The 12,135-nt window shown below is 33.0% G+C and overlaps 1 protein-coding gene across 5 annotated transcripts in view; it reads right to left on the bottom strand.

Annotated features, from left to right (window-relative positions):
- The window catches only part of DMXL1 (Dmx like 1), a 262,636-nt gene that overhangs the window by 143,306 nt on the left and 107,195 nt on the right, over positions 1-12,135 (bottom strand). For all 5 annotated transcript variants that reach the window (XM_067731511.1, XM_067731506.1, XM_067731507.1 and 2 more), the window contains 3 exons: positions 9,445-9,505; positions 5,199-5,326; positions 1,211-1,303 (listed from right to left, as the gene is read on the bottom strand). In XM_067731511.1, coding sequence (XP_067587612.1) covers positions 1,211-1,303; positions 5,199-5,326; positions 9,445-9,505 — 282 coding nt within the window. The remainder of the gene's footprint in view (positions 1-1,210; positions 1,304-5,198; positions 5,327-9,444; positions 9,506-12,135) is intronic.

Here is a 12,135-nt window from a genome sequence, read left to right as displayed (position 1 = left end):
TGAATAGAGATTTTTTTTTTAAGAAATGGGCAAGAAAATAGCACCAGCTATAGGATACCCTTTCTACTTTGTTCATAAGGGATAATAACTGCAGAAAAACAACCAGATGCACTGGTCTGTTGATCATCCTTTTTAGGTATCATAGCCACTGCCATTTAGTGAGGCTAGAAAAGGGCTTGAGTAACTCATGGGTCTCCAGAGTTACCATGTTGGTTCTATACAGGTTTTTTTTTTTTTAACATCTTTTTATTTTATTTATCCCTTGACTAATCATTGCATTTTTTTTTTTTTTTTTTTTTTGTGGTACGCGGGCCTCTCACTGCTGTGGCCTCTCCCGTTGCGGAGCACAGGCTCCGGACGTGCAGGCTCAGTGGCCATGGCTCACGGGCCCAGCCGCTCCGCCGGCATGTGGGATCTTGCAGGACCGGGGCACGAACCCGCATCCCCTGCATCGGCAGGCGGACTCTCAACCACTGCACCACCAGGGAAGCCCAATCATTGCATTTTTAATTAATTTTACTACTTTGGTCTTTATCGAGTGACTAATCCACAAGCTTTATTATTTATTTACATTTTCTGGTGAGATTTTTTTACTTTTCTTATGTTTTTTTTTTTTTCCTTTCAGTTTTGAGAAATGATTAACATGAAGCACTGCATAAGTTTAAGGAGTACAGCATAATGTTCTGGCTTACATACATCATGAAATAAGTTTAGTAACATCCATCACCTCGCATAGATATAAAATGAAAGAAAAAATATTTTTCCTTATTCTGAAAATGCTTAGAATTTACTCTCTTAACAACTTTCATATATAACATGTAGCCGTGTTAATTATGTTAATCATGTTGTACATTACATACCCAGTACTTACTTACCTTTTACCTGGAAGTTTGTACCTTCTGACTGCTTCCATCCAATTTCCCCTCTCCACCCCTGCCTCTGAGTAACCACATATCTAATCTCCCCTTGCCATCAGAAACGGGTACTTTCATACAGGTTTATTCTCCAAGTTACCAGAGACTAAGGATTTTTATACCTCACAGTGTAATTTTCAACACAATACAAGGACAGAAACTTATAGTAAAGTGATTGAATACACAAGACTAGACAGATTTTGTATTTTGGCTTTGATATTTCTTGCAAGTATATATTCTTGGTTTCTTTAAAATAAAAATTCAAAAAATTTTAAAGGTAGGAATTCTTGGCTTACCAGGTATGGCTTAGGCATACTTCCAGTAACTGGACAACATTTCCAGTTTGTTTGATACAAACTTAAATATCCATCAGCATCAACTATTCCAAACTTAGAGAAAAAAAATATTTAAAAGTATTTAATACAAATAAAAAAGCACATTATTTACCCTTACCCTCACTGTGAATCTCATACTTTAACTCTTAAACATTTGACTGATAAGTTGCTTGACTTTTCACTTCACCTACACATGGATCTAGTCCAGAAAAACATTTAGCTATTGCTTTAAAAAATTCCAGGGTGGATATAAAGGAAACTAACATCAGACACTCAATTTATTATACTAACCGACAGCACAGTCTGTATATTCTCTGTAAATACTCCAAAAATAGAATACTGGATTTACACATTAAGCCATGTGACAAAGTTTTAGCATATATAAGATAAAAAAACTGTTCATCTTAAAAAAGACAAAGTAAGGACTTCCAGAGATATACAATAAGAAAAACACGTAAACAACAGCAGAAAATGAAACAAAGTTTATCACAGTAAAAGAATTCCACTATGGAAACTCAGAGCATTTTGACTGGAAAGATGACAAAATAATCCAGTAAGGGAGTATATGATACAGATCTTAAAATAAAACAAATGTCTAATTCGGACTCCTGCCCTCTCCCATCTACAGATATAACAACTATTAACAATTTGATAGTGTTCCCTTTCAGATTTGTTCTATGAATATTCAAACATTCATACATACAAGGATACAAGGTTTTTTAAAAATTATGATGATAATATACAGTTCTACAGTTACATTTTTTACTTATTATAGCCATTTTTTCACATTGGTATCTATAAATCTACCTCATTCTTGTGCTGTGCAGTATTACACTATATAGTTGCACTGTAACTTTTTAAAGCTTTTCCTTATAGAATTTTCAATTTTTCCTATAATAAAAAGTACTGTTTTGAACATTCTTGCATATACACCTCTGAGTATTTATATAGGACAGACATCTAGAAAAGAAAAAGCTCTGTCAAAGGGCATCATTTAAAATTGGTAGGTGAAGCCAAAATTAAATCCTAAGTGGTAATATCAATTTACACACCCATTTTTCTTACACATTAGTCAATACTGCGTACTACAAAATTATAATATTTGTTGATTATCAGAAATAAAGTCTTTTAATGTGCATTTCTTCAGTTATTAGTGAGGGTTATTGGCCATGCATAGGGTTTTGTTTTTTTGGTAAATTGTTCATTCTTTGTCTTCTTTTTCATTGTCTTCTTACAAAACTGACTGATAGGACTAATAGTAGGAATATTAATCCATTGTTTACTATTTTTGTTACAGATATTTTTCTGATGTTTATCCTTTCTGTGGTTTATCCTATGTTTTCTAGAGTAGGTTTAGGTACGTTCTTCAGAAAGGGTATATGGAATGTGCTAATTCTCTGCATACTTAAAAATGTGTTTATTTTGCCACCAAATATAAATGACAGTTTGGACAGACATCAACCCCATTCCTTATCCATCAGAATTCTGTGAATACTGTTCTATTGTCTATTTGTAACCTCTATTTTTGAGGAGGCCAATGCCATTAATTTTAGATAGGGGGGTAGAGAGGTTGTAAGCAATCATTTTTACCCCTACTCCTTTCTAGAAGCTCTCTTTATCCTTCAGTTAAAAAAAACAAAAATCAAATAATCAGGCTGTGTCTAGGCACGTGCTGTTTCTCAATACTTCTGCTTAGTACTTGGTAGGTGCTTCTTTTTCTAAAATTCCATGTTTTGCTTCGGGGAAGTTTTTATTTTATTATTCCTTTTAATATAATGTTTCTCTTCCATCACCTTTTTTCTTCTTCTGATACATCTTTTAAATTTCTTTTATAAATTTTCCTGGGTCTAGTCTCAATTTACTTCTTGGGTTATTTTCACCATGGAATAAATTCCAAATTTGTACCTCCCAGTCACAAACTTGATTTTCAAATACTTCAATTCTGCTATTCAGCCCTTGTAATCAGTAGTTCCTCTACTCCTAATTTTGGGGAATCATATGTTTTTAACTTCTAAAAATTCTTTACTGTTCTACTGCCTTTGGTTCATAAAATCCCATTCTTGTTTTACAATGTAGGATCTTCCTAAATCCAAGGAGTTATTCCTCACAGGTCATTTTTTTCTGCTAAATGCTCCCTTTTATCCTCTTGGTTTTTCTGCAATGTCCAATGACTTTTGACAAAATGATCAGCATTACTGTGATACACTGTAGTATGAGTTATCTGTTCCAATTACTCCAGTAGGCTTCCCTACTAAGGGAGATAGCACACTTAGGTGTCGTGCTCTTGGGCACCATCATGGCTAAGGTGAATCAACAGTAAGCTGACTGCCTGTCAAAGAGACTTGGGAAGACAATAAGGAAGTTTGTTGTGACTTAAAATAGCCTATATAGAAGGTTGTAGTGAGTGTAAAATCTATAAAATAACTCCGAGTGTAGAAGGACTTGAATGCCACACTAAAGAATATGGGCTTTTGGATAAAATGAGGAGGCTGCAGGTTCTTGAAAAGGACAATATGATCTCACCTATAGGGTAGTTATATAATTATGTTATTTGTTCTTTTTTCTTTTATGGCTACACCGCACAGCTTGTGGAATCTTAGTTCCCGGACCAGGGATCAAACCCGCGCCCTCGGCACTGAAAGCACGTGAATCCTAACCACTGAACCACCAGGGAATTCCCTACGCTATTTGTTATATAACTTTGTTGACAACATGAAGAATGCATTAGAGAGACAGGGTCGAAGTACAGAGATTAGTTAGGAACAATGTAACATTGACAAACCAAAGTGGAAAAATATGAGCACATAAGTGGTATGGATAGGTTATACAGCTGAAAGTACAGTAGAATTCTAAAGGCTTTTAGATTAAATCCCCTTAATTTCCCATTAAGGAGCAAAGAATGTTGCTAATTGGTATTAAGAAATTATAAGCTCTCAATTTTGTTTCATAACTACATGAAAAATTATCACTGACTTCTGTGAAATGATAAGAGCCATCTGATAAATGTGGCAGGCAAAAAGGTTGCAGCACACCATGACACAAGTAACACGTAAGGAGGGTGGAAGGTTTGGAGGTTGAGGGAAAACGAAAGGCAAGATGAACCATCAGCTAGGGCCTGTGTGAATGTTTTTAGTGAAGCATGGCCCTGAAGACAAAGAGCAGGCTGATTTCCCCTTCAGTAGTTGTTTAAAGTGCTAGTAAGATAGGAGGAGCAGAGAGAGGCAGTTTGAGGAAAGGAGGATTACGGGAAGTGAAGCTGGTAAGAGCCAGGTTGGCAAACTTTTATTAAAAGGCCCATATAGTAAATATTTTAGGCTTGCCAGCTACAGTCTTTGTTCTCCTGAACTCTGTTGCAGTACTGGGAAAACAATCATAGAAAACAAATAATGAATGGGTTAGGTGTGTTCCAATATAACTTTATTTACAAAACAGGTGGCTAGGCCGTAGTTTGTTAACACCCTGTTCTAACACCCTGTTCTAGAGCAGTGCTTCTCAAAACTTTAATGTTGTATACAAATCACAAGAGTATCTGGCTAAAATGCAGATGGTGATTTGATAGGTCTGGACTAGAGTCAATAACCTGCATTTCTAATCAACTCCCAGATGTTACTTACTACTTGGTACTTGACCATACTTTGAGTAGGTCCCAGAGGGTAAAGTAAGCAGATGTATTTAATAAAAAATGTGTAATATAAGATGGTCCTATAATCATTTGGTCCTTAAGCATCATATAAGAGAATTTTAATGGAAATGTATATAATGTCTTTCCAGGAAGAACCAAGTGAATTTAAGTTTTGAGAGGAATTTCTTTAAAAAGAATTCATATAAGATGGATTAATACTTCACCATTAGCTCATTGAGCTGTTCTCTTCAGAAACCCAAATGAGTAATATTCATAAACCCTTAATGAAATCAAACCATTTTCCCTATTTACATTTTTATATACTACCTTATTTCCTTGATAGTTAAATCTCATTCTTGTAACTCTTGAATTGCCACCAGATCGGAAACAGGTTATTTGTTGAGAATGGCCCCATTCGAACATTCTCACACTTCCATCTTGAGCTCCTGTCAGATCTGCATTATAAGAGGGAAAAAATTGCAAATTTATTTCAGGAATCTTTGGCAAATTTATCTTTTAATCCAATGTGAAAATCTTTACGGAAGAAATACCTAAGAAATGAATCATAGTCAATTCACATGAATTTACCTTTGTATGAAATTTCACTTGAATACTCTCAATCTTAAAAACAGATGATTACATGGTGTTCTTTCAACTGACAGAACATATCCTCACACAAAACAACAGAAGCAATTAAATCAGACCTCTATAAACTTTATTTCCTTTTGAAATTATCTCAGTTACGTTTTAACAGCCTTTAGTAGATAACGTTTATGATAAAGAATCAAATTCTTGGAGTTACTTAACTTTGTATGGTGACAGATGGTAACTAGACTTATCATGGTGATCATTTTGTAATGTATAAAAATACTGAATCAGTATGTTGTACACCTGAGACGAACACAACACTTTAATAAGTCAACTGTATTTAAAAAAAAAAACTTGGGTTTTTTTTTTCACACACACACACTGTATTTTATTTTTACAAGAGATAAATAAACTGACACCAAGCATTGTAAATGGATGACCACAACAAAAGCAACAATGACTGCAATTACCAAACACGAAACACACTCATACTATGTCATATAATATTGACATTCAGTCCAGTAATCCTCCACAGTAACAGCTCCTTTACTTTGTATATTGATTTGTATATTTTTTGATTCTGAAAATTGATTTGTATATTTTTTGATTCTGAGTCCTTGTGGGTTTTTTTTTTATTGAAACAGAAAGTCACAAAAATTATAATCATCCTCATCAGTTCACTCAGTCCCATGTAATTAATTTTTTTTCATCTTGATCTTTTGTTAGCACTTTTATGAATTCATCAGTTTTCCATTAGAGTTCCGAAAATGCTTATTCATTCAGTTCAGCAGTATAAAATCTTGGGATTTTTAACAGCCAATTCTTATCAGTCATACTACTGATGTTTAAATTTATGCATTTTTCTCTGAAAAAAAGATTGTACAAGGTCTTGAAAGTCATGCTAAAAAAATCATTTCTAATAGTTATTGTCTGATCTGATATCTCAAATATATGTTATCTGTTTCATTAAGGAATATGAACAAACTAAGCAATTATTAAATTTTTTACTTTACCATTTACTAATTGTGTGTTACTAGGAAACTTACTTAATCTCCCTGAGCCTATTTCCTTCTAGTAAAAGGTATATAAGCCACTATAATAGTGATATATATCATTAATGATATATAAGTCACTGGACAGTTCTGAGAAGTAAATGAGATAATTCATATAAATCATTCAGAAATATGCCTAACATATAGGGCCAAATCTACATTAAGAATAGTTATCAGTATTAATGTGGTACAGAGGTAGTGAGAAATTATATTAATGTATGTAAAAGTAAAGTATCTAGCACATTGCTGGTCATACATTAGTCAATTTTCCCTCATTCATATCCAAGTATTTAAAAAAAAGGAGCTTCAACTGTTTTGACATGTTTTAACACTGGGCTGGGATGGAAGGGTGGGTAGAATTTCTTGAGACTAGGGATGTTAATTCTACCCTCCCTCTCCTCTATAGTCTTGCCCAGCTTAATCAAAAAAAATAAATTGGACTAGATGCATTTAAAAACCACTCAAATTTTTCTATTATTTATGGTTTTATTTATTTGAAAAAAATCCCTAATTATTAGTAGCTCACATGTAAAATGAAACACTCTTAAAACCTTATAAACTAAAACTTAAAAAAACGAAGGTTCCATGACTTCACTGGTGGCACAGTGGATAAGAATCTGCCTGCCAATGCAGGGGACACGGGTTCGATCCCTGGTCTGGGAAGATCCCACATGCCGCAGAGCAACTAAGCCCATGCACCACAACTACTGAGCCTGTACTCTAGAGACCGCGTGCCACAACTACTGAGCCCGTGCAACACAACTACTGAAGCCCGCGTGCCTAGAGCCTGTGCTCTGCAACAAGAGAAGCCACTGCAATGAGAAGCCCGTGCATCGCAACGAAGAGTAGCCCCCGCTCGTCACAACTAGAGAAAGCCCATGCGCAGCAACGAAGACCCAATGTGGCCAAAAATTAATTCTTTAAAAAACAAAAACAAACAAAAAAACCCACAAACGTTCCTATAACCAGGTTGTCTGAGCAAATATTCCTTATTAGTAAGTAAAGTCTGTTACATCATATACATGTAACGAAAGAGTTAAATGCAACCTTAAAAATCTTAATATATTCATTTTTTGTTTTTGAAATGAGGCTTTCCTTTTAAGACTTACATTTCTATTTCAGTTCAACCTATTAGATTAACTTCTAAAAAACTTCCCTGGAGTAGAAGTCCAAAAGTTTTGGTTTACAATGACTAAGATTTTTTAAAAATCTATTCCAAAGGAAGGAAGGAACTATTTTGAGGTATCTGTAATTCAGAGTAAAATTTTTTAAAAACTTGTTTCAAAACATTTCCAGTACATGAAAGGAGCCTATTGTTGAACTAAATTACTATCTGTGAGACTTGTTCATGACATGAAAAAATATACTGTAAAAAAATTTCAGTGATTAATTTAATTAGCATTTAATTTTTCAAGTCTCTTATCTGCCAGTTACAGTAGTTCTTCTCTGAACAGAGAAAGTACTTACTGCAAGACAGAAGTTACATGATATTACATAATAACTCTGAAAATAAGTCCATTAATTGCCTTTGAAGCTAGGGATTATTTTATTTAAATTTATGGGCTTGACGTAGAGCCTATTTATAAACTAGTCACCTGTCATGATACATGCTTTGGGACTGAGAAATAATGAAATCCCTTCAATATTTCAGGAAACTTCTAAACCCTATTGTATAGAGTAAGAATAGATTTTAAACAATGCCAAATTTTCTTACTGCAGGATTAATATTATTTAAGCTTTGTAAATAAAACACCTTTGACTCCTTCCTCTATATGCTTCATGATTGTTTTTAGTTCTTACTTTACACTAGACTTGTGGATAGAAAACATATACTTCTAGTGTTGAATAAATTTGATGTAGTGGAAACAGGCTAATTTTCAATATTATTTTATACCTCTAGCATAAGTAACAGAAGTTACCCTCTTCATCTTAAATATATGGTTCTCTTCAACCCTTTTATTAGACATTGGTATATAACTTTGATAATAGATACTTACAGCGCTTATTATAATTAGGTAGTAAAGAACACTCGTTTTGCCACTCCTATTTTATTAGACATTGGTATATAACTTTGATAATAGATGCTTACAGACTTATTATAATTAGGTAGAAAAGAACACTCGTTTTGCCACTCCTATTTTATCAAAACATCTCTCATAAAAAAGGTGGTACGATTTTTTTATAGGTTATTAAATTGGAAGGACATGAGTACCTTTTAATTAACATGCACTATTTTCACTATTTTTGTTACTGTGTAGTAGGACAATTTGATGAAGGGCACTACTTAAAAATTATATTAAAAAAAACCTGGAATACACACATGCCAATATGAATACTGATTCCAACCCACCAGTTAAAGTTGTCTCTATTATTTTTTCTCTGCTTCAATACTTCCAATAAATTCCCCGTTAAATCTTTGTTAAAGGAAGAAAAACTTTTGAGATTCCTAGGAAGATTAACTAAAAATAAATATATCCTGCCTTAGAATGTAAGAATGTAGTAATAACCATTTCCTATACTTACTATTAGTGTATCTGATAAAAGACAAACTGACAAAATGTTAATAAAATACAAACTGATTATGAGGAGGCTACAAGTGACCCAGATACGGTTCTGTTCTATGTAATAAAAAAGGGAGTGATCCAATTATTAAAACAATAATTATCAACTACAATTTAACAATGTGCAAAATGTTCAAAAATAAAATGTGATAACAGAAATATTCAAGTCAAAATGCTAAAAATTTACATGTTAAGTTAGCCTTCTCTATTAATTCAGGAAAATCACTTTTTCTATTTTTACCCAATTTTGAAGTGATTTTACTTGCTAGCAAACATTCCCTACAAAAAAAATAAAGTGTTGACTATCTTTCAATTGAAACTAAAAGTTTCCTTTAAATTCCTTAAAATAATGGCTAATTATTATCAACTTACAGTAAGGAAGAGATGGATGAGAAGTCATTCTTCTGACATTATTAATGGCTTTCTTAATCATCTGTTAACAAAGAAAAATCATTCTTTTACAGTTACAATAAAAAGTAGTATTAAAAATTTAAATTGTGACAGGAGATTCAAATAACATTTATTTATTTTTACATGATTCCATAACTATTGTAATGGGTGCTAAAAATACTAAACATGGTAACAGAAATGAAATTTAATAGCTCAGCTCTCTAACATTTAAGTGTACATACATTTTCTGCATCATTACCTAGTATCTAAGAACAAATTCACCTCAAGAATTTAGTCTTACCTCCTTTCTTGCCAATTCTTTTCTTATCCCATTAAATTTATTGGAACAATCCTGAATAGTATAAGGTTAAAAAGACAGGCAGAAGCATGTGAAAAAAAAAAAAAAAGAGGTAAACAGAAAACTGTATAAATTTTTAACTGATAGTTTGGAACTATTTATTTACCCATTTTAAAATTATGCTTTGAATGATTTACATAGCCTGTCAAATAAGAGTAAACTAAATATGTGAAATTAAAGGGATAATTTTAATTTATAGACTATTTCCTACTTATAACTCTAACTATAGTTATAGGTTATCCTAAGTTTGTAGCACCAGTTCATGTATATTTTGTTGTTACTGTTCTTTTGGATTTTAAATTGTTCAATTAGCCTAAAGCTGTAAGTAAAGTGGGGATTTGGGAGGGAGGGAAGGAACTAGGCCAGCAGAATCAGTGAGGGATAGAAACACTGAAAGATATATATGGCTGCAGTTATACTCCAAAACAGCAGAAATTGGTCATAACTAGTATTCATTAGCATTCATAATTTAATAAAATAATAGGATTAAGAAAATTTTGATCAAATTCTCTACACACAAAAAACAACCTTCTGAATGTTACTTCTGTTTAGTAAACTTCATGTTTAAATCCCTTGCCACTCTTAATTTAGAAAAAGTCTAAAGATTCCTGTTCTTTCTTTTAATTATCATTTTTTTTCTGGTAAGAGCATCAAAGGAAAATCATGAGTAAAAAAATAAAAGAAAGTTAAATAAGTTTCTGAAAGCATATGTAGAATATTATAAAGGAAAGAAATCATTAATTATTTTAGAAGATCCATATAAAAAGGAACCACCTTATTATATTGGTGTCTTTTTCCTGAGGATGGAGTGGGATAATCCCAATACTTATGTTTACAAACCACAATGACCCCAACTAAAAAAGATGTCCTTCTAACATTTAAATAGGAAGAAAATTCAGTCCTAAGAGGAATAACAATGGTAAATTTCCATATTATAATACTCTGGAGAATAAACAAATATTTTCTGAGCACCTACTAAATGTTCTACTTAGAGATCTATTCTACTTAGAGATCATCAATATATAAGGCAGGCATAACATAATCTCTCAAAGAGCTTGCATTGCAGAGGGTATAAAAAAAGACAACCAAATAATGAATAGATAATTTCCAAACTGATGAGATGATAAAATGGGATAATATGATGATCAAATGAGATAACAGTGTGACTGGCAGTAGTGTAGGGAGCAGCAGATACCTTTGCTAAGGAAGCAAGGGAAATCTCTGGGAATTTGAGTTGAGATCTGAATGGTAAACAGAAGAAGAGTATTTCAAGCAGAAAACAAGGTAAAGGCTCTGAGCTTGATGTGCTCAAGTGACAGAAAGAAGGCCAGTGTGACCAGAGCAAAGAGAATCAGGTGTGGAAACAAGGGAGATGCTGCTGCAGAGGCTGGCAGAGTTTAAATCACATAGGGCCTTAGAGGCCATGTTAAGGACTTGATTTAAAGCTGTACTGGGAAATCTTCAAGTCTTAAGCATTGGAGTGATAACCTGAATGATCTTTTAGAAAAAAGCAACTCTGCCTGCTGTGTATAAAACAGAGGGAGCAGTATAGAAGCAGAGAGACCAGAAAGAAAGCTGTTACAGGAAGAATTGTATCATATTCTCTGAAAATGGAGTTGGAAAAAGTGCTTATTATTTCTTTTTGTATATTTTGTATATTCTCTTTAAGTTCTTTAAAAGATAATAATATCAGTAGGTTTTACAAATGAATTTTAATGTATCTGTCCATTGGAAAAAATTTAACTATTAATGACCAACTCTTTTCTTTTGAATAATCACTAGATTGCTTTTCAAATTCTTAATACTTAAAACACTCCTACCTGAAATCAATGAGTGAAGGGGAATGGAGGGCTTTAACACAAGCTCTACCACAAATTTGAGATAGTGACCTGAGTTAAATTCCTTGACCTTTCTGGATCTCAAGCTTCATCTAAAGAATGCTAAGTAGGAGTAATTACAACAGCTACAACAGATATCTCAAACAATAATAAGGTTATATGAGTGATAAAGGAACTGCATTAAGTATAAAATATTATCAGGTATTATTAAAGATGACTGAGCCTTTATTTAAATAATTACCCTTACAAAAACCACCTACCACCTAGAAAGCCATGGAAAGAACTGCTGGTGCTGGGTTTCTTTGGTTCTGTGTATGAATTCCTATACCCTAAGTGTCAACAAAGGAATCTCATGTGGGTATAAACATGGATCACAGCTTAGGTAATAAGGGCTCAAGAAGATCCTCCATTACTACAGAAAAATTCTGTTTCAGTTCATCTGCATATTATATTTTGCTTAAATTAAAAAAAATTTAT

This window comes from Pseudorca crassidens, chromosome 3 (genome assembly GCF_039906515.1).
Source record: "Pseudorca crassidens isolate mPseCra1 chromosome 3, mPseCra1.hap1, whole genome shotgun sequence".
In the NCBI taxonomy this organism is placed as follows: Eukaryota; Metazoa; Chordata; class Mammalia; order Artiodactyla; family Delphinidae; genus Pseudorca; species Pseudorca crassidens.
Note: the sequence above shows the minus strand (reverse complement) of the source record. Positions and strands in the feature narration are given on the sequence as shown.